This window comes from Cariama cristata, unplaced genomic scaffold (assembly GCF_000690535.1).
Source record: "Cariama cristata isolate BGI_N322 unplaced genomic scaffold, ASM69053v1 scaffold3668, whole genome shotgun sequence".
NCBI lineage: Eukaryota > Metazoa > Chordata > Aves > Cariamiformes > Cariamidae > Cariama > Cariama cristata.
In genome coordinates, this window is record NW_009630503.1 from 62,833 (window position 1) to 86,552 (window position 23,720).

At 39.1% G+C, this 23,720-nt stretch overlaps 2 protein-coding genes across 2 annotated transcripts in view; both read right to left on the reverse strand.

Moving 5' to 3' along the window:
- Window positions 1-16,115, reverse strand: part of IMPG2 (interphotoreceptor matrix proteoglycan 2) — a 56,989-nt gene extending 40,874 nt beyond the window's left edge. Inside the window, exons 1-3 of the mRNA XM_009705556.1 lie at window positions 16,037-16,115; window positions 14,450-14,695; window positions 3,443-3,609 (exon numbers count right to left, since the gene is read on the reverse strand). Coding sequence (XP_009703858.1) covers window positions 3,443-3,609; window positions 14,450-14,695; window positions 16,037-16,115 — 492 coding nt within the window. The remainder of the gene's footprint in view (window positions 1-3,442; window positions 3,610-14,449; window positions 14,696-16,036) is intronic.
- A 6,850-nt stretch (window positions 16,116-22,965) lies between these two features.
- LOC104165809 (sentrin-specific protease 7-like) overlaps window positions 22,966-23,720 on the reverse strand; it is a 28,008-nt gene continuing 27,253 nt past the window's right edge. The window contains exon 19 of the mRNA XM_009705557.1: window positions 22,966-23,103. Within this exon, the coding sequence (XP_009703859.1) occupies window positions 22,966-23,103 (138 nt within the window). The remainder of the gene's footprint in view (window positions 23,104-23,720) is intronic.

A 23,720-nucleotide genomic window follows, 5' to 3' on the forward strand; every position in this document is an offset into this window, starting at 1 on the left:
TATATAAAATAATTTTTTGTGGTTGGCATAAATCTGTTCATCAGCTCCTTCTGAAAATCTGGCAGTTGATTTGCTTTAAGAATCTGATGAAAACTTAGTATATGTATTATGTATTACTGTATAACATGCATATATATACACGCATGTGTACAGGCAATCACACAGAGGCAGGCCTTAATACTCCAAGACAACATATGGCACATAGCTTGCTTATTGCAGAGCAGCAAAAGCATTGCCTTCTGAGGCACACCTCCTGTACCAGTAGAAGCCATCTGATTGCAAAACAGCAAATTTCAGCTATGTATGCCTTCACCTCCAAATTAGTCAAGTCTTTCTGACAGACTATTAGAGACTGAACAATATTCTTCCTGAAGAAAATATTATGTGAGCTGGGATCAGAGCTGGTCTAAGCTCCATCTGATACCCAGTAAGAAAGTGTGTCAAAAGCAAGACAAACAGAATTGTTCTTTAAATGAACTAAGCCATGCTGGAGCAAAGATTGCAATATCTGTAGGTGTGTGATAGTGATTACCAGGGATTAGAGGGAAGGGTAAGAAAGAAAACCAGGAAGGAAGGCTAATAAAGTGTCATTTAATTACCCTGCTCAGAACAGAAACTCCGCATTACAACAAAAATAGCATAAAAGCAATCATTATGCTGGATTATTGTTTATTAAGAGCAAACCCCACAGATTTATTTTGCCTAATTTTCAGATATGCTGCACTCCTTTTGAGAGGGGCGGGGGGGGTGTGGAAATCTATGGCACGCAGCACTTCTAAAAATTGAACTTCATGTTGCTACCTACCAAAAAGTAATACAGAAAGCCACTCTAGAATAAGACTGCCAGAAACTGCCAACATGCACAATACCAAAGGGCTGGCAGATCAACACTATGGCAGTAATAGCCAATACATACCAAAAGAAAAGCAGAAACACTCTGATCAGCTGCAGTCTCTAAACTAAACTCTTGAAATTAACCACAGATTATTCACAGACACTGGAGGGCAGAGGAAGATTAGAAACAAGTGGTATTTAATGAGGCACATGTAATGGCCAGACAAAGAACTACTGCCAACCACATAGGTTGCTTTTCTACAGTGCCAGGCAGGAGTCTTCCTTTTGAGCAACTGAGAGCGTGGACTATTCACATGTACCACACACGCACACTACAGAGTACTGTGCACACTGTGAAATGATGGCGGCCCTTTGGTGAGAAGTACTCAGCACTTTATAGATCAAACCTAAGGAATAAAAAAAAAAAAATATATATATGGCAACAGCTGACCATGAACAAATGAACAAGCATGCTGTAATGAGAAAAAAAAAAAATCTCCCAAGTAAGGGAAAGGCTTAGCCATGCAACTTAGTCAACTTAGCTGGTGAAAGTGGAAAGAACAAGGGGGTAGGACACAGTGCTTTAGAAAGTGCGCTTGGTCCCACAGGCTGAGCCCCAGCTCCTACCACCACATCAGACTGGAGCAAGCAACTAGCAGGAGGAAGGGTGTTCTTAAAAGCAGAGTTGTAACTGCTGCATCTGTTTGGACTTACTATTCTCAGAGCTGCTTTGAAGAGGTTTCACACTCTGACAAGCATTTTGCGCATGAGCAGTGCTAAGAAAGAGTGAGTCAGTACTAGAGTTCGCAATTAAATCCACACTTTGACCTATGTATTCAAAAATACACCATCAGACCTTCTGAAGCTGGCTAGTTCAGAAGGGATAGAGTGCTCTTGCCTTCAGACTTTGGTTCAAATTTAAATTGAGTTCCAGCTTTTAATTCAAAAAAAGCCACCTGATAGAGTCATGACATTTTATATGGAGCACAGTGGCAACAGCATTCAATCCCCCTTACACAGACTAGTCTCCCATCAAATCAGCCCAATAACCACCACCTTTTACCAACTGTGCTGAAAGCAAGTAGAAGGATAAACAGTCTTTTATCAGGATATTGCAATGCTGAAGGGAATATATCCATCTATAGGAGAAAGAAAACCTACATTACACATGAGCTATCTGAATAAATCATCAAAACCAGAGCACTTTATCTGACTGCACTGTAATGCTGAAGGGCCATACCCAAAAAGGTAAAGCAGCAGTGGGATATTCAGTGCATCATTCTGCTTGCAAGAATCATCTTGATTTCTTTTAACAAGCTCTCGCTGTAGATCATCTCACTGCCAAAATCTTACATGAAGCAATGACACATTCACTGTGCACATAAAAAATTCACGTGAATTTTATTTGTCTCTATCTTTTTGCAAAGTCTTCTAAAGACAATAGTACCATCAAACATCACAGAGGCAAACTTTGGCTAGCATTCACCTATGAAGACTAACATGCAGGCTCAGGAAAAAAAAAACCCTCTCTCCATTACCCACAACAGTTTTCATACTCTCATTCCCTAGTGCACAGTCCTAGCATAGCAGTCCATAGAAAAGGAGAAAGGAAAAACGTCAGCACATCCATATTGGCAGAACAGTACTGATTGTTTGGGATCATACATTTAAGACTCATGACAGGTTTCGTAAAAGTACTCATCCATCAGCTTGCAAAAATAGAAGACACTGTAATCTTAAAGAGATCCATAACCACCATACATTTTAAGACAACCTTTTACCCAGAGATATTGAGATATCTACTGTTTCTTAGATGCGCACAAAGTTACATGCTTAATTTTAAAATTCACAAACTCCTGAAAAGACATCTTCATATTTAATTTGAGATAGGCTTCTTTAGTTTAGCTTAATGCTCCTTTTATCTGCTTTAAGCTAAAATAAGCTTGCATCAACTGAAATAACAGAAAATATACCAAGATATTCAGCAATATTTTATTAAATTGTTTTACACTTGTACTCTGATTTTAACCTCTGCAACTCCTCATGGTGACAATGTTATCAATTGCCTTCATAGGACACCAAAGCTTTTTATGTTTATAGCCACAGTCACTTGAGTCAGGCTGCAGTGCACAGACATCACAAATGTACAGCAACAAAAAACATCAAACAGGTTATTTTACTGTACATCTTGGCAGCATCAGAAATATAGCTCAGAACTTCCTGCTTCGAAGTGCCATTTGGACTGAAGGCATCTTCAGGTGCAGTCCGGAGCAGGAAGGCTGCTACACACCACAGAGGACAATGTACCACAGCCTGCCTCATGTCATGCTGCCTTTTCAGACAAGGGATCTAGACAGCACCTACTTGTCAGGAACGTACCAACTGAGACAACGTTCTTTTCATCATTGTTGCGTTTCCCCCCATTAGATCAGCTACAACTTTGGTTTTGGAACTGATCTCAGAACTACAGATCCAAGAGCTGGGATACTCCTGCCTGTCCATTTTAACAGCTTCATGTGTTACTGCCTGCAATATGCCAAGTTGCACACTGCAGTGGGACATTATGCTATTGCTCATGAGAAAAACACCAAGCAGGTGCTGCACCCACCTTCACAATCAGACTCCGGTGCTCCTCAGACTGACTGAAGTTCAGGCCTATTTCAAAGGTACTCATCGTTCCTTCCTCACACAGGCTCATCCAGGTGTGATATTCTTCACGCTCTGGCAGTCTATCCCAGAATGTCTTGAAGACCTCCCAGACTGTTTCCTGACACACTGAAGGCACAAGAAAGGTCTACTGTTAGTACAACAAGAGCGCTTCCATGGCATGGGTGGCCAGGATAGTATTGTCCAAATATTGTATGCTTTTCAGTTCACTAATAGATAGAATGCAGTGACTAGACATCTACATGTAAACATGTAAGGCACTGAAGGGACTGACAATGAAGATCTGGTGGATCTTCCACACTCATACTACTTCCCTCCCTGATTTCTGTTCTATGGAAGTAATTAATTACTTCATTAAAGAAAAAAGAAGAGAGCAAGAGAGAGCCCGCTGCTCTCCTAACAACCATCAAGAACAACAGTATTTTCGCAGAGTGAAACTGTCGTTGATTAATGGCTCAAATTTTTAGAAAATTTAGAAAACCAAAAGAGTATGGCAAATGTCCTCACAGAAAGTAGAGCTGGAGCTTAATTTCTAAGAATGATAGTGGCACTGATCACATTTTTAGAGGCTCAATCAGTAACAATTCCTTTAGACTCATCTTTACATAGAATTTAAAATGTTTCAGAAATAATTGCATTAATAATTTGAAAAACAAGGCAGGATGATGACACAACAACATAATATGCTAAGAAATAAGTCAATTTCTAACCCTACTGTGTGTATGCACTGAGAAAGAACTTGACGTCTCTGACTTAACAGATGGTCTGTGAATTAAGGGTTAAATTATCTTGTACTACCCCAGCTGCTTTAACCTCCCAACTGTGCATGTGCTCTCTTTGCCAATCAGAGCAGTTGGTCACATAACGCTCAAGCAAGAACCTCACTGTGACCCAGGATAACTGGAAGATTTACAGGATTTTCCTTGTGTCCTGGAAGAGAACAATGTTAAAAGGAGAACAACTCTAAAAATCACTCACAGCAAATGCCAGCCTGGAGTAGTAGCAGACAAACCTGCTTTTTGGCCTTAATCGGATTTCACTACTTATATATACACAGTTCAGCAGAAGAATGCTTTGCATTCGTGAAAAGTCCTGACATCATAAGCAAGACCCTACAGGAGACTGACCATGAATCTAACTTCGGAAAGTCATTTTCTTCAATCAGCCTAAAAATAAGCTCCAGGCTGCCAAAACCAGTACCTTATTGCTATTTCTTCTCGATGCTCTGTATTCTGAATTCCAAAATCAATTAAATGTACTTGTGTAAAACTTAACACATAGATCACATATGGAAACATACTTTCATTCAACCAAGAGATGGACATTTTTCTTAAATGCAAAGGCTTTATAAATAACAACCTTCAGGAACTGTTTCACATGCAGTAGGACTCTTAAAGCTTAGCTGATTCTGGCACACTGGATGGCACCATGCAGAAAAAGCTCTTTTCTCTGCCACGAATTTCAGTTTATCAGAGCAGTTGAGACCACTTCTCCATTGTGGAACTCTACAGATACACAGATATCTCTCATTTCCATGCCATGCTCCTGACAGCTTTCCTACGTGGAGATTAGCCTTGTAGCTCATTTGATATGTACGACTAGACTAGAATAAAGTCCTCAAAATCTGTATCATTAACTGTCAGTAGTATATTACTGCTCTAGCACCCCTCCAGCTTCCATGTCATTAATTTTATCTGTAAGAGACAATAATTAGATAAGGAGTATTGAAGACGCTTCCAATCAGTTTTGCATATGCATCTTTATTAATCAGAAATAAAGAGCCAAATTTCCAAGCATCTATTCCCCCTTAAGTTATGCTTGCTTCCTCAGCAGTTGAGGAAGAAAACTCTTTGAGGGAAGGACCACATTTCTGTATGAGTCCTGCACAGACCTCAGGCAATGAAGCCATAATCCTGCTCTGGGATTTCTGGATCCTACTGGAGTACTAATAAGCTTCCTGAAGCAGAATGACATCTGTAGTATCCTCTCTACCATCCCACTCGTAAGTGCTGGGCATCCAGGAAAAGACCAAAGTCTAGTTTCAAATCCAGAAGTCGACACTAAGGAATACCACTCGCTCTCCTTTCTTTTGGCAGTACTTGTATCCTGCATTCTGACTAATGGATCTTTCACTCCAGGTGCAACACTGTACAGCAACAACCCTGCAATGAGATTATTCCCTGTGGCACAGGTAAGTCTTCAGCAGGCTATCAGCAAGAGTTGAAGCTATGGCAATAGCTTGCAGATACATTGCAGTGGCACCGTCTAATCCTACAGTTTTCAAACGGCAACAGGCAAAGGATTGGCTTTCCAGTTGCAAGTAATAATTGGCAGTAATAACTGCAGGCAGTTTTACTTAATGCTCTTAAATAAGTTTAATCTCTTTTTTAAAATAAATGGATGAGACAGTGTCTTGCCTGAGTACAAGCTGCTGTTGTATGAACAGTTGTCCCAATCAGCTCCCAATAGATTAAGGATTTGTTGTGTGTCCTTTCATTTGGAATTAGACATCCCACTGAATTCCAGTCCCAAAGGCTTTGTGCCATCTGTGGGCTCCAAGCCCATTAATCAGACCTAAGCTGTCAGAACAAGGTCATATTTTCTGTGGAAGGAGGAAAGGGGATGCAGATAAGGAGTCACATTCTGTCTCCTCTAGCCTGTGTCCTACCTAGCTGTTTCCCCTGTGGTGAGCAGTAACAAGTTGGACAACATAGTATAAATTGCTTCCATACTTAGAAAGAAAAGGCTCGCCCATTTCTTCCTCCCAAGTAGTCCAAGTTTGTTAGTTCTGACACATAGGGAGGGATTAAAAAGTCCAGGCAAACAGCTACCACGACTGTCATTTAAACACTCCTGTTAGCCTTGCCCAGGAAATGGCATCCTCAGCCATGGTGAGCTATTTGCCACACAGTCACCCTGCAACCTTGTTGACACACAGTCCATCTTGTCATTGTCCTGTTTATTCCAACTGGCCAGTTTGTAAAGCAGGGAACTGCTTTGCAGGATAACAAATCCAGGCTGTGTGGGCTCAACCCAAGAACCATCCCAGGCATGCTTACCTATATGGTGTTCAAGAGCAAATTAGTAACCTGGCTAAGAAAAACAACAATTTTGTTTCAGTCTTTCTTTCTCATACACCTTTTCAATGTTTTGTAGTTAGATGAGAGTTGCCACTCCAAGCACAGAAAAAGACCAGCAGTTTCTTCAGTGTAGTTCAATGCATGCTCATGTAAACAAAAAAAGAGACAAGCATGATTCCATCTCCCATCTCTCCTTCAGGTATGTCAAAGAGGGAGCCAGTTCTTATCATGGCTTCACTGACATGATCACCCAGGGAACTGAAGAGGCACCACCCTCACAGTGCATTCAAGTTGCCTAATAAATGTGATCAACCTTCTTTTAACTTGAAGGTGGAGCCCACTCCTGTGGTGGACTTGCAACTGTCTGCTGGTGAGAGAAGTTTTTCAAAGCATCTTATCAAAAAAATTCTTGAGAATTCCCATAGAAGAAGAACATGGTTTTCATAACTAGATTATAAGCATTCTGAAACTCTAGGCAAAACTTGGAGACACGAAAACATAAACAAAGTTAAACGGGACTTGACTGGAAGCTTCAATAAATAACTACATTTTACTGTATAGAAATAATTCACTATCTTTTCTTTCTGACCTTCCAGGAACTTGCCAGTATCTGAGCCACATATACTATCTACATATGCTGACAATAAATGAAGTAACTTTTGACTAATATTTAAAATAGCAACTCCTTGAAACCCAAATAGAAAATAAAAGAACATGAGAGTCAGGGGCAGGGGAGGGAACAGGACACGTACAACCAAACAGTAAGCTTTTTGACTAGCAATAGAACTTTGAATTTTAAATATAAAATGTTTAAATAGATAGGGAATGGAGAAAAATTGCAGCATCAGTGCTTACAATAAATTGACAGGACCCCAGAGTTAGGACTGAAGCTGCTTGCTTAATACAATATGCTGTGTTAACATACTCCAACTAAAATAAATCTGTTGTACAGGCTGTGTGTTATGATCTTTCCAGGACTTAGGTTTCCAAGACTGGCTGCAAAACCCTTAAAAACCAACCAAACAAGTGTTGTCCTGAAAAGTGGGATCTTCAGCCAGTATGCAAGCCAATTCACACAGGGTCAAGGTATTTCTTTTATTACGGGTTTGCACAAAGCCAGGAGCCAGGTGATATCCCACAAAGCTGGCTCAACTCCACACAAAAACTACAGCATATTTATCCTGTTACATGATTAGCAAAAACCCACCCAAATTTACATGTATTGATGGGATAATTACTAACCATTTGTTACTGGTTAGTTATATCTAAATTAGCCTCATTTGCGATGCCTCAGTTGCGATGTAAATCAGCATGCATGGCTCCTTACAGGTGGGGAGGGCAAGTCTTTTCAGTCCTGATTTGAGTCAGTGATCACCATCTTGCCCTGCCACCTTTACCTTTCCCCCCAGTTACTGCTGATTTCTGCTAACTTTACACTTCATGTGGCAACTTTCCAGCCTAATGATGTTCTGGGGTAGGGTGTTCCTCTTTATCAGTCTTCAGTTGCACTTCAAGGATCTTAGTGATTAGCAAGCATGCAGATTTATGAGCTCATACAATTGTCTAATTTTTGGCTTATCAGTTCCCCCCTCATTGCATTCTGCATTCCTTAGGTCAAGTTGCTCTTTTTGTCTAAGAAACTGGTTTCTCTCCTCCGCCTGTCCATCTGTTTCTCATCTACATCACAAGCAGCCAGCCCTGCCAGGATCAGGAAAGAAGTGCTGAGCAGACCCAGCAACTCCCACATGCCACCTGTGTAACAGAGAAGCTCTCAGGGCATGGGAGAAGAGCCTGTCTTTATGGCTAGATTTCACACCAAACTTTCACTAGCCTGCTACGGGAGTAGCCACAGGCACAGATACATGGGACAGCATTAGCAACACCAGGTCCTGGAGGAGACAGGATTTGCGATGAGGCCTCTAATCCCTGGCAAACAATACTGATTAAAAGCATCATAAAATCGAGATCAATCTTTCAAGGCAGTGAGCTAAGAGTCTTGAAGCTACACGTGGGCGGGAAGGTAAGCTCCTCTAGAAAATTACTTCCTTCATCCCATGGCTGCAGGAATAAATTACTTGTATTTTAGTGTTAACTGATCTCTCGGTTACTTTGCAGTTTTCCTCTGAAGAATTCAAATGTTAAGAAAATGAAGGCTTATGAGATAGAGAGGCTCCCTGCTACAGAGATGCGATAATTCCAGCTGTCTACAGAAAAGGAAGCAGGTATGCAGAAGACGTGTAACTGGCGGGCACAATAAACCAGAATTCAAACCAAGAATGCAAACTAGATGGCTTGTTCTGCAATTTTTCTCCAAGGAACATTTTGCACACACAAACTACACTTTGCAGGTCCTCCATCGTGAAATGCCTCAGAAATTAGAAGTCACATAACTCATCACTGAGATAATCATCATCAAGGTGAGAGAGGAGGTCGAAAAAATGGAAATATTTGTTTGGCCTGTGCCCTTCTGCAAAGTTCCACTTGAGCAAAATGTCATAGGCACTTCAGTAGGCAAGGTCTTGACTTTTAAAGGCCATAACAGGTTTCAAAGGCTGCCTCAGAAAGCCGAACATGTAGTAAGACCATGTGAATCCCAGCAGATCTACTCTGGAAGCCGAAAAGCCCAGCCCTTGGGAGCTTATCTGCTGCAAATGCAGCATTTACGCTCAAGTAATACTTACAAATAAAAGAAAATATCCTGAAAAGCTTAAGATAAACTGTTTCAGTCAAAAAAATTCCACATAGGCAGGCACAAGCTCTTTTCAGTCCTATAAATCCGCAGGAAGGGGTAAAAAAAAAAAGTTTATTTGATGATTCCTTTCCTAAAGACTTCATAATTGTTTTCAAAACCTCCAGCTAAGATCTGTGATGAGATGATCTGTCTCCCCCCCCTCCCTCCCCCTGCCCCGTATGGCTACCTCTCATGTACCTGGGTAGGATACAGCATCTCTGTGACTCCAGCTTTACCATTCAGGATGCATTTATCTCTCAAATGAGAGACAATTAGCCTATTACACTCAGTCTGTGCTCAGGGATTTTTGAGGTTAACGGAAGGGGCACCACATGACAGCACTGGGCACCTAGTAGGGGGTAGGGTGGCTTTCTGGCCATTTGTGTAAGTGGGCAGTGCTGGAGTTTAATCCCAGTTAAATCCCATTAGTGCTTCTTAAGAGTTGAATCGTGTACAGCGGCTAGGAGCACTGAATCAGGCTGAATATTCTATTTTGAGGCAACATAAGGCCAATTCCTTCTCCTCTAACAATTTCTGCATAACTGAATGGCTTAATTGCAGTGGGTTTTGATAAGGACTACAGTGACAGGGAGACTGACAGACACCTCCTAAGAGATATTTCCTGCAAAGACTTCATTAGCACTTGCTAACCAAATTAATATACACATATATGCAGAGAAATCACTTCATCTATTGCTGAAATGCTGCTATGTATGGCCTATAACATAGCAACCCTTAAACAATATACACAACAAACCAGGATTTTAAATTAAAATAGTTGAATGTGAATGAGCTAATCCAAATGAAGGATTTGTTCTTTGAAAACTAACATACTAAACTCTAACACATAAACTGTTCACACTAGTAATATTTCAGTAACTACAAAGGAATGTCTTTCATGGGAAAAGTCAAGCTTTTTAGAAGCATACACTGACATATATAAAAATTCAAAGGTAGATGAGACAGAACTAGACCTTCTACAAATAAACTTCAGAAACTTACTGGCTGAGTATGAACTATTCATAATGTGTGCCAGGGAAGAGGGGGGGAAAAAAGTGAGTAAAGCTCTCTCAGCCAGACGCATTATTTATTGTATGCTTGTTTAGCCAGTTACTTTTTATTACTTTTGACTGTTTGCTTTCATTATTTTCAGCAAGATTTGAATAATTTATAACAGGATTTCAGCATCAAATTAAAACTTCACTCTTAACTCTGCCCATGTGCAGAATATAACATCATTATTTCTAACGCTTCAGTAAACAGATTCGAAGTGACCCAAGAAAAGGGAAAATGCCCAAGATTACCAAATCTAGGGATTATAATCATGCATAGAACTTCATTCCTGAGAAATACCTTTTATTCTTTCCAAAGTTCCAAAATGTCCTTGTCTCTCATCAGTTATGACACACTTGAATACAGTCTACTTCCTTCTTTGGTCAGTATCTTTAAACACTATATTTAGATTTTCAGCTTTATCTGAAGCTCTGGCTGACAAAACCGGTTCTGGCAGAGACAGTATCTGATCTACTCATGTGAAAAGATGTACTCACTCATGAGCATACACTGAATTGTTTAAGAGAGTGGATCACTGTAGGAAAAAATGTAAATAGAATTTAGGAAAGGTAGCCACCAGAGTAATTACATCTTGGAGGTGGCAAAGAGCAACAATATTAACCCTGAGCCACGGTATCAAAATCCAGCAGCCTTTGTTTTACCCAATTAACAGGCATAGCAAGGGAAATGGTGCAAGCCATACTACCTGGCAATCCTTATCTTGTTTCTGTTTTACTGGCTAATTCAACTTCCAAGTCTAATACAATCCTCAGCCATCTAGTGGTAATTTACACCAAAGGAAATGGACAGATTCGCTGAATTGTCTACATGAGGTGACTGGTCATGACAGACTTTTGGTCTAAGCAGGTATGGCTATTTTTCAGATAATAACTTTTATTTAACAGTGGCTTGGGCTACCATCTCCCTGTCAGTAGTAAAGAACATCCTTATTCATAATCAACTTTATCATATACAGCACAGTCACAATCTGAAATCTCGCTATTAGATTTCCACAAAATCTGGTTTGTGAAATCTCCAGCTGCCCATTGGACACACTTCGTGTTCATCACAACAGCCCAGCTATGAACCACCACTACATTTACATGACTCTTCCAGCAGCAACCGTAACATTACTACCATTTAAAGGACATGTATTAAAAAACACTCTGTAAGACCCAACCCATAGACCTACAGTACCCAATCTGTAAGCATCTATGACTGATTTCCATCTCCATATTCTAAGAAATGAAATATAAAGCCAGCCAACAGCAGCAATCTCCACAGACAGCTACAAGAGATGTAGAGACTATATCATACTGGGGAGTACAGAGACAATCATAAACCCAGATTCGTCTCAAAAGAGACTGAATGTAGTATCTTCTGCTAATGCAAAACTCAGTTTGGTCTGCAATGTGATTGACTGTAGGAATAAATCAGCAGTTCAGAAATCTGTCTTCTAGACTGCAGGTGTAGAGAAACAAGTACAAAACCACCCCTATTCTTGGCTGGTGCTTCTCACTAATGCAGTAATAACCACCATCAGTGAATAATCATCCCATTATTTACACTTCCATATCCTGAAGGGTGCTACAGCTGTTTTAGAAAATACTATTTTTTCTCCAGATACCTGTATTTTGACACCCTTTGAATTTTGTTTTATCATTTATTATGTATTTATCATAACTCTATCTTGTATCTTTTTAAGGCTAAAAAAATCAAGATGTTGTAGTCTGAAGGAAAAAAAAGCTGTACATTTAAGTCTACAGCTGTATGACATAAGCATTTGCTTACAGCCTATAACGGAAATATTCATCAGTCTCTGACACTAATAGAGGCTTTAGCAAGCTAGCAAAAGTAAATAAAGCTAGGAGCTACAGATAGGTAATTATATTCCCACCTGTTTCCTCCTAAGGTAGATATAGATAGAACAAATGTAATCTAGATAATCAGCACATGCAAACCTTTTCTGTATTTCTAACAAGCTCTTGTATCAAAATAGCAATCAACCTTTCCTTCCATGGTAGTGGCAGTGTTTATTGCTGACAGTAAAAGTAAGGAAAGAATAAATTGTATTGAAACTATTCCTCTCCAGAGAAAGTATGGGATATTAAAGTCATTCCTTACTTCAACAGATACAGAATAAAAAGAAGATTCTAAAAATGCAGACTGAGATTGAAAAATCAACAGATTCCATGTACCTTCATATTTACTCTCTTATGGGGGTCAGTTATTTTTCTAATCACTGATAGTAGCTGGTTTCTGAGTGCTAAACAGTGACCACACTCCTTCTGAGGACTATTTTGTTGATAGTGCAGAGACAAGGAAGTCCACCTGACTATTTTATCACAGTGGTGATTCAGCTAGCTAGTAAAAACATGGTCCCAAGAAAAAGCTGGTATATAATTCACTAACGTTCAAAGAACAGCTTTACTGTGGATGAAACTAACAAGATGCAGTGGGTTGGCTCTGGCTGGATGCCAAGTGCCCACCAAAGCTGCACTATCACTCCCCCTCCTCAACTGGACAGGGAGAGAGAAAATATAACAAAAGGCTCGTGGCTTGAGATAAGGACAGGGAGAGATCACACACCAATTACTGTCACGGGCAAAACCGCTGCTAACAGAATGATGACAAGTTGCTTGAACCAAACCTTGCTTGACTTGCTGCTAAAGTCACCTCTGCTACTTGCAGAGATCTTTTTAAGCTTAAAGTGCTAAGGGTGGTCATAGCATCTCTGCTCAAGAAATCCTTGTGGATTGTGGAAGTCGTTAAGTCCAGCAGGGAAGCAGATGGACTAGGTGGATTTTTGGTTCAACCTAGGATCATTAAGTTCTAAATACACTTTTACAGCCTAATTTACAGATTTCCTCTCTTTATTATCACTCACACTTTTGCTTACTTAGTATTGCCCTTACATACCCCTAGCACAGATAACTGAGGGGTGACTGCAGTTGAAGGACATAGTATGGATTCATCTTGAGCAAAACAAAGAACAGCTGAGTGTTACTAGGGGGGCATGAACAACAAGCTTGCAAAGGCTGACAAAGTGTCTGTGTGATCATCGACATCAATGTCCCTCACAAGCAGGGCACAATCAATATTAAAGGAGGCTCTGATCCTATATAATTCCACTTGGTTCGCCAAATGCATTCTTTATGTTTACTTTTATGCAGACACACAGCAACTCCTGGTTTTAATTGTTTTTCACTGCTCTAAGTGAATAGAGTTACTAGTGGGAGTTTCTTCTATTGGCAATCAAAAAAAAAACTCATTAAACATGAGTCTCTGAACACCTTTCCTTCTCTTTTAAGTGACAGCAGCTCCTTCCCATTTCACCAATTACATGCAAACATGTTAAGACACTATGAATTGTTTGAATGCTACAATACAGAGACACACAAATACCAGAAACTGCTGCATGACCTAAACGCCCCATTCCAATGTTGTCAGACAGAAGGGTTTAAAATACATCATATTGATGTAATATTCCATCACATGAAAGACGCTGTTATTGTGAATATTTCAGCTTTTCAGAGAAAGCTCGGTCACACCAGCTTCTGCATCTTAAGAGAAAGGCTTCATCTCTATTGTATTACAGCCTGACACCTGAAGACTGGCTTTCTAGACAGAATATACTACGCTTTGCACAACCAGCCATAGTCAAAAGTCACACGGCTGAGACACCAATGTCTCAGACTTGACTCTTTTCTGAAAGATCCCTCAGTGAATTCTACTAGCACTTGAAGAACACTAAATAAAAACAAGCAGCTCTGTCATTTAGCTAACCTGTACATAACATCTATTTTTTTTTAGCATTCAAATTGTTCTATAAGGAAGGATTAGTAATTATTAAACACAAACTGTGGTTTCAGGAACTGAGAGTTTTTATATGTGAGTGTAACCAGAAGGTGGTTTTTGAGCTCAGAACAGCTCTCATAAGGAAGATTATCACGAAAAACTAAGTTTCTTGGGTAATAATGTATTTCCTATGGCCTGGTATTTATTATGTTTAAAAGCCTCATCTATTGTTTTTTTATAAATAAATGTTCTTTATCAATTACCCATGAGACATACAATCACTTACCTCTGAGCCTGAAATATTTCAGATGGTTGGCAATAGCCTGCTCAACAGATTCATCAGGGCAGATCTTAACTCCACTGGGAAACAGAATGGATCGCTTTCTTCGTAACAGCAAATGCTTGTTGACCTGTTCAGCTTCCACGATGCCATTAAGCTTTTTCAACTCAGGAGGCAGAGAAGGGTTTGCCAATGGCCACTCACTGAGCTGAGGCGTTGGTGAAACATCTTTAGCCTGTCCTCTTTCTGTAGCTGAATAACCTTCTGCTGTAAAATTAAAACCACACATAAATTTCTCAGATGAGATAATGATGAATCATACATATCTTAATGCCATTGCTCTGGTCTCTGAAGGACACAACTGCACTTTTTTCTGTTAACAAAACCTGTCTGGATGACTGTATTATTATAAACAATCTTAAGGTCTTTACAGCATCCTATCAAATGGTAATACAACCCAAAGCTCTAACCTTTGAATGCTAATGTTTTGTGTTTAACTTCTCTTCCGTGATTTGGCTTGTTCAAGTCAATGGGACTATATTTGTGAATAAACATGTATTTAGAAGATGCCAGGCCCAGAAACGAAGTAATTAATAATTAAGAACTCCCTTTATTCCATACTTTCTTTCCACAAGAAACATTTATATCCCTCCGAAAAAGAAAGCTGCTTGAATTGACAGCTAGCAAGTATACCTTTCACCACCACGAGACAGGTCCCTACTCAACTGGAGCAAGGAAAAAAAGAAAAAGGAGAAAAAGGCTTATCAGTGTTAGATTTTTTTTTTTTCCTAATTCCCTCTTATGTTAGTTGTTCCACATCACTCCAAAGGAAACTTCACAGCTGAGGGGAGAATGTGTCTATTTGGTTTTAGTCAGAGTCTAATTCTCTATCCTCCAGAGTCAGCTGATCTGAAATTAGTTAATTCAACTTTCTTCTTTCACTTTTCCCCCAGAAAATATGCCTGAAGAAGAATCACAATGAATCATTTATTAGAGAAAGCACAGCAATAAGTGTATGGCATTTTTCATCCCACAGATTATGAGCTTATTCTGCAGCTTCAAAGTCAATAGCACCTTTGACTTCAATGACTGAAAATGAAGAACGTGGTTATTTTGATGGTATATTAATAGTCAGCTCTAGTGCAGAAGACTACCACCAGATGGTACATCAGAGAGAGAAGAGAACATCAAAAAAAGATCACTAAGGCAAAAGTCCAATCTTTACCCAACTGACACATCTTCAGTGTCCCTAAGCAGAAGACAGAACCTCATTTTAATATTTAATACCAAATTATTAAAGAAAAAAGTATCAAGTAAAAAACTTACCAGTATTTAATGTCTCTCAAAGTTGGAAAAATACTTGCCTCCTGTAACTACATTCTACACTCAAACCAACACAAATGCACAGTAATACCTCCTGGAAATCACTCTAAGTATTCCAATATTTACACTGGTATCATGGCACAGATTTGACCAAACATTTCTCTGTATTAGCCCCCTTTGTTATAATTAAAGAAGAGAGGTATTTTTATTTCTACACACTGCCATAGGTAAGCTTTAAGAACAAGAATATAAATAAGATTTCTGCATTACCTGCAACTATTTGAAGATTGCCTTTAATCATTCCCAAAACTGGAAGGCAAAGAAAGATTTTCCAAATGAAGCCAGACATACTTATTTGTGTAAAAAAACACCAAACCAACATGCAAGGGGAAAAAAGAAAAAAAATCCCTTTTAGCAAAAGAGCTGTTGTCTGTAACGTATCCTTGAACCAACCGAGAGCATTGCCCTTCTTGAAAATATCTTGACGTCACATGTAATTATCTTTAGAAAAAAACATCAGGTAAAAAAAGTCAACCAAGACATCCTGGGAATGTTCTTTCAAAGACAGTATTCCGCTTTAGTGAAGAAACAAGAAAAGGTGATGGAAGTAAACTCCCTGGACCCTAACAGATGGACTGACACAATTTTTTAATTTTAATCTGTCCAGCTAAGCTCTTTACCAGAGCTTGTCATACCATTAACAGACAGTCCAAACAAGGACAGCACCTTTCACATTTAATTAACTACATTTTTGCATTGGCTTTTCAATTTCTGTCCTTTTTTAAAATCATGCTGATCACAAAACATCGGAGGGAGCATGCTAGTCTCCAGTGGAAGGTCTCAGTATGTTTTGTCTTCTGCTTGTACAAATGTATGTATCTAAAAATGCACTGACTCACTTAAACATCAAAGCATCTATAAGTAACACTGAAGCAACCTTTCTGTAGGACCGTTTCTTCTGGTGACAGAGCTAATACAGCCCTGCTGCCCTAGTCTGTGCTAAAGGCGAAAATCTTGTGCTGTTACACCCCTGTCCCACGCATCCCAGAAGCAGGGCTTGACTCAAAGATAAAGCCAGGGCAAGTTATGATGCTTTAATCTCTGTTCAGGTATTATCTGACATGAGCAGTAGGAACAAATTAGTACAGATACCTAAAGAGATGACTGCTAAAGGAGAAAATCTTGTGCTGTTACACCCGTCCCACGCATCCCAGAAGCAGGGCTTGACTCAAAGATAAAGCCAGGGCAAGTTATGATGCTTTAATCTCTGTTCAGGTATTATCTGACATGAGCAGTAGGAACAAATTAGTACAGATACCTAAAGAGATGACCAGCTAAGAAGTGCAGAAAGGACAGAGCGCAGGAAAGCAGCAGCACTCTCAGCTCCCCTCCTGTCCAGGGTCAGCTCACTGGGGAAACGTGTACAGAAGCTGCCCTGCAATGGCAGACTGCATTCAGACCACTAGGAAAACCCTATCAAGGCTGTCTCCTGGGTGGCAATACTTAGGACTTGCTGGTTACTGCGTTCAGATCAATCTGAGCAAACTGCTGGTTTGTCTGAACTGACGATTTTTGGGAGTGGGTTTGCATAAATATTTCAAAGCTGGATTCCCAAGGTTTCTCAAATGATGGTCTGCAGAGCATTTGCACAGAGTTCCTTAGGAGTACACTGCCGACTCATCTCTTCCAGCTGCTTTGCTCAACTTCCAGCAATTCAGGTAACACTGGTAATTCCTGATATTACACACAGGACACTCACAGGAATCAAATAAAACCACCTTTGTTTTTAGGCTGTATCTTCCAACTCTAAGAGACTGTAGTTCACATTTGTCAAAATAACAACTTATTTTCCTTGTTGTGTTTGGGTTGGTTTGTTTGTTTTCCCCAAAAAACCACTAAATTACACTTCAAGATAAACCACTGAGCTGCTCTAACACCCCCAAACAGTTTTCTTAGAATCAGACATTTTGGATCTATCAAACCAGCACTGTTCGCCTAGGCTGGCTCTGTCAAGCTAACTACAATACAGTCAGCAGCACCAAGTGCAGTACACCATACCGGAGCTGTAAATTGAACAGTCCTGATGACAGGAGCCACAGGAACAACATTGCACCAGTGCCCATAAACTGTTTCGAAGTCCTATTCAGCATCTCTAGGTAGACAGAGCAACTTTTGAGGCTAGTTTGGGTACCTTTTACAATCCTGGACTCAACAACACAGGCCAGCCTTTTTTTTTAATCCTGTGCAGAGACCGGTGCTTTCAATGTCATGAATGTTTTGCTTGCATTACCTAGCAAAAATGCAACTGAATCAAGATTAGAAATACTATAATGCTTATAAAGGCAAAGGCTAACTTACCTCAAGAATGCATGACAACTAATCCTTTTAGAGAAAATTCTCAGAATACATGTGCTTCAGTAAGAGTATGAAACCCAATGAAAAATTTTCCTGGAGAGTCTTCACATTTACAGCATTGCTGTTTTTTCACCAAAGTACTCAAAAGCACTCAGAATATGAATAGTATAAAAACTACCTACTTGGTATCTCTGTCAAAATTTGTTTTCTATGGTATGACTATGTCAGCTTCTGTGTGATAAAATAAACATTTAAATTCATTTTTTTAATATTAATTCAAGCTATCAATTTTAAATTCAAGACTGATTTCAGCACTAAAATGTCTCTGAACAGCTGAAAATCTGTATTTATGATATGAAAAGGCATAACTAAAAGCACAATCATTATTTAATATTTCTTAAAACAAGTAAAACAACTCTTGCAATAGATTTCCAAATAACCTTGGAAAATTAACTCCACCTTTGATTTCACTAAAGCCTTTACAGTAATACTTGGCATCAGAAGATATATAATTCTTCATTTCCAGCAGCCAAATTCTATTTGTCCAAAAGTATTCAGGAAAAGTATATTCTTGCTGGGGAAAAAAAGGGAAATATAACCCCAGTGATGTAACATGCCAAGGTCACATCAGTATCTCCAAAAAGAGAATTTTCTGACAATCTGTATTGCTGAAAAGAAAGGACATGCACTTTCATATAGCAAATGTGATTAGCTGAATTATAGTTCTCTACAAGATAATGGTCACTGAAATTCTGCTACAACACACATACTGTTCTAGATAATTTCATTGCGTTTCAAATGCAATTTATTCAAAAAGCTAAATCCACACATCTGTAAATAAAAAACGCAAAATAATGAAAATGTCTCCAATGAATTTCCACATGACGGCAGACACTCCCTATCTCCAAGCTCACACGGCTTAATAGCAAGATTATAAATTGTCTCCTGTGACTGGACTACAGTAACTGGCTTTATGGCTCTTCACAGGATTCACCAATAAAATTCCCAATCAGTTTAGCCAAGACAATTAGACAAAACCTTTCCACTTGTTCAAGTTTCTGTGGTTGCTGCTGCCAAGCATTTCACCATTACCACTTTTTGCTTGTGCTCCCGGAGAGTTCTCTGGCAAGCTGTCTCCCAAGAATAAGCAAGGCTGAGGCTGTTTAGCCTTCCAGCTGAGCAAATTCAGTGCACCATAGCCTGTTGTACTGCCACCTCTTCCATCATGTAGTATTGTGAAGTATTTGGAGCAGAAAAATCAGGAAATGAGGTCAAATTAATCTAACACTTCAGTATCTCCTCTGTCCATGTAACGTGAACATATTCTCAGCATTTCTCCTTTTCTGAACTGCGGATCAGATAAGTATCTCTTACCTTGTTCAACAAAGATGATCCCAGAGTCCGTACTTCACCTTTGAACTGTGCTTCAAACTTCAATTTGATTGGACAGAATTAATGTTGTTGGTCTTGGTTTTACTCAGCCATTAATGGAAACATTTTCAATGCTGAGACCTTTCAAGTTTCATTCTGCAATTCCTGCTTTCCCACCTAGAAACCAGAGTCGTCTTTTTTTTTTTTTTTTGGGGGGGGGGGGGTGGTGGTGCCAGAAGCAATATTTGACTTCCCTCTCATAATCAAGATAAAAGTGTTGCTACTGTGGCTTTTAAGTTTTTATTCTTTTGTAAGGTGTAGTACTTACTGAGCACTGCAAGCTCATTTCAGGGTCAAATTCTAGGAGGAGAGTCCCACAAAAGGACAGGTGGACTGCAATGAATCTATGTCTGCAATTCCAGAGGAAAAACACAGCAGTCCACAGACACTTTTAAAAAAGCACACTTGCAGTTTCATGATTCACTTCTCCAGCTCTTGTTGAAAACTAGGGTTTTCTTATGTTTTTCCTGGAAGATTTACTTCCTACAAGTTACTTCTCTTTCACCTTGTTTCTTGTGTCATGTGTGCCAACAGTACTGTAAATGGATCTCCATGACTCAGATTTCTTCATGGAAGCCAGTTTCTGGTCACATATACCCAGAATGTAGCAGTTTCTTTTAAAGAAACCAACAGCTACATTTAACACTTTGAGTACAATTCATTGCCTTGAAACCAAAATTATACAGGATAGGTTAAAGAGCCTTACAAAAATTGGTTTGTTTTGAAGTATCATGCCACTCCACCATTTCAGTTAAACAGGGGTTAATACAGGAAATGGAGATGCAGCAGACATACAAAAAGGTCTCTGAGACAGTTTGGTGCCTTATATATGCTAAAAATTACCTTTGGGGAGTTCTAGCAACTAAAAAGGAAGCACAAAGGTACTTGGAGTGTAACTTTCTCCATAGACACTTCCTAGCATTCACCATGTATCTGTTAAATGCAAATGGCTGGAATGGGGTGGGTTGTGGCTGGTGGTCCCAGGCATTTCCCAGGCTAGTCATTCCGGCTGTCAGGAGTGTTCACCTACTACAGAAAACAACTGTAAGGCTCTTGAGTCAAAAAGCAGCCTTCCTTGCCACAAGAAGCTGTGAACTAGCTGCATGCCTTTATAAGGACTGGAGAACAAATAATTACATTGATAGAAATTTGGGTCAAGAGACACATACTGTGTATATACCTTAAAAGCAGTAAGATGGCCTATCTTACACTTAGCTCACTGGCGATTTGTGGCACCTGGGAAAAGAATGGTAATAATCACATTCAGCAACTTCTGGAGAGAATTTTAATATCAAATATATTGGCATTCTCATAGCACATTATCTAACAAATCTACAAAGGCAATCCTTTAATGTTATAAAACCAATTTAGAAAGATTTATACATGACTTTTGCTTTTAAATATCTATAAACCAGTTGATCTAAAAAAGAACAAATTACTTTATGATAAAAACTAACTTTACCATAAGAAAAAGCCCAAACTACTTTTCATAAGGGAACACTGACATTATTCATCAATTAAAAAGGTGTAGAGAAAGGGCACACATTTCCACGTTTTATCTGTCATCTGTCTTACAATAAATACACATATTATCCCTGTAAGTAATGGTGATGATGTGATTTAGCTTACGAAAGCCACAAAAACTCTGGAACGAGGGGGACAGATGTTGGTGGGTGGAGTAGTGACAAACTACAGAATTAAAGTAGAAACAAAGACAAAAACCATACAGTAATTGCACTAGGCTGCTCACAGCTATACAAAAGGTAACTGTGCTCAGCGAATTATTTTGTTTTAAAATTGCCTTTCTTCTCCAGAAAGAATGCTTCCTGGCTTGAAAAACAACAATGGTGGTGGGTTTGGGGTTGGTTTTTTTTTTGGATGACTGTACAGAACCTGAAGTAATAACTGCATTTTCCAAATGCTGTGTTTCAGAGTTGTCTTGAGGTAGGGGCCCTGAGAATTGTGCAATGCCATAAAAATGTTCCCATCTTTGGGTTGCCCTCAATTTTTAACTCTCTAGCCTACTCCCAGTTTTAAGAGCTCTGGTTTTGTAGATACGTTTATGATACAAGTGGTTTTGGTGGTTATCTGACACATGGTCTTTCTGAAGGGTGCGATGACACTTAAGTCTACTTACAGTGGGGAACAGGAGAAAGCATCCTCTTAAAACAGTCACCTTCTATCATGCAGTAACTACAGAGAAAAGTGTGCACGTGTCAAAATGTTATCAAAGTTTTATGTGATCACTGTTTGAGGAAAAACTACATAAATATGTATTAAGACAACAATAAACTTGTGCTAGTTTATCAAATCAAGTCTGAGTTCAAACACTCAAATATTCAGGCATCTTTACTCCATTATTCTGAGCAAAGTATAAATCCTGTTTGTCTTATATGTAAATTACATATCTTAAAGACATTATATATAACATAATGACCTTTTTGAATAAAAATGGCCTTATTTTTCAGTAAAACACCTCAAACTTTTGAGGTTGTCGAGTCACAACCTGCTTGCCTTTATAATACAAGTTATGTCACAAGATTCGCAGGACTAACTCCCAAAAATAAGGCCAATAGGATTAAAAAATCTACAGCCTACATGTATTGTATTTGTATGTACTTTGAGAGCAAAATTTCTTCTAAAATCTGATAAGAAAAAAAAATCATAAAAAAAGCTTTAAAAAATCCACCCTCAACTTAAAAAAAATTTCAACTGTCACTCAAGCAAACATCTTCAACTCATGGAAAGAAATTTTTATGACGAAAATGCTAGGGAGGGAAAAAAATAAAAATTAAAAAATCAAAACTCAGCAGCCTCAAATCTTGGCAGAATTTTCTGACACACGCAGACTACTTCTGTATATAATCAGAAACAAAACAAAAAATACATCTCTAAAGAGAGTCAATAGTAGATCCTTAAATTAAAACAATACGTAGTATTCATTCTACATGTATGAGCTGCAAAATCAAAAGACACACAGGGTAGGGTCAAAATCCTGTCTTCAGGCCTGACTCCTACACGATCATCCATGTTTATACAGAATTCCAAAGAACAGGCTCCAAAAGATGAAAATATGTTTACATCCGTGTGACACAGACCTGTAAAGCACCTTTCATATTCCAAGTAAAGAATCAACTAGCAAGCTATATGTATTAGCTTTAACTTACATATCTACAGTTTTATCTACAACCTTCTCCTCCCCCCCCCCAATTGCGTTCTATGACCACACAACCCAAATGAAAAAGAAAGTCTTTAAATAAATACACACTGAACAAACAAAATACATCTTGTGATTCTCTTTCTTTTTTTTTTTTTGCTTCCTTGCAAGGCAGAAAGAGCCCAAATGCTGCTAAGCAGAGTTCCATTGACTTTATACAGCAATATTCTTTGCCAGGTCTGGTGTATTAGATTTATTAGCTGCTGCTGCCACTCTGCTGTTGAAAGTGCAGTTGCAAGATCAGGTCTCGAATTTCTTCTCTTTTGCTTCTGATCAGATGACGAGGGAACCACTTCTCCAGTTGCAGTGGCTGTTCAAAGTTAACTATGGGATTCTGGTAACAGAAAAAGGAATATTTACAGCATGAATTTCCTAAAGCAACCTTCAAAAAGAATTTCAAATCTTTCTATTACTGTTGAGACAAAGGAGGCAAACACAAGTTTCCGTGAGACAGTGACAGGCTTCAAAGTCACATTCTAGTTCCTCCGTGGTAATCACATATATACATACCCTTACCACAAGCTACTCATGATAGACACCAAACAGGATATCACCATTTCTCTTAAAGATAAATCAGTATAAGCACATATTCAAGGCAGATTCCACATATTCTGATACAATTAGGCATACTCTTGGTACCTAACAAGGGACAGATGCACTTTGGTCACAAAACACACACATATAATCACACTACAGGGAAGGATCAAGCATATAGCAGTTAAGCATGCCGAGATTTTGTCGCCTCAGACGTGTTTTTCTGTCATGAGCTGGTCTGTCTGATAGAAGACAACAAAGAAGGAAGATGACTGCTAGTAGTTTTAGCAGGACATGAAAAGGGGAGAATTTGGAACAAGAGAATAGCAAACTGAAATGGCTGAGAGACGCTGGCAGCTTCGGCAGTAAGACCACAACACCACATCTGATTTGCCAAAGTCAGTTTTTTGACTCTTT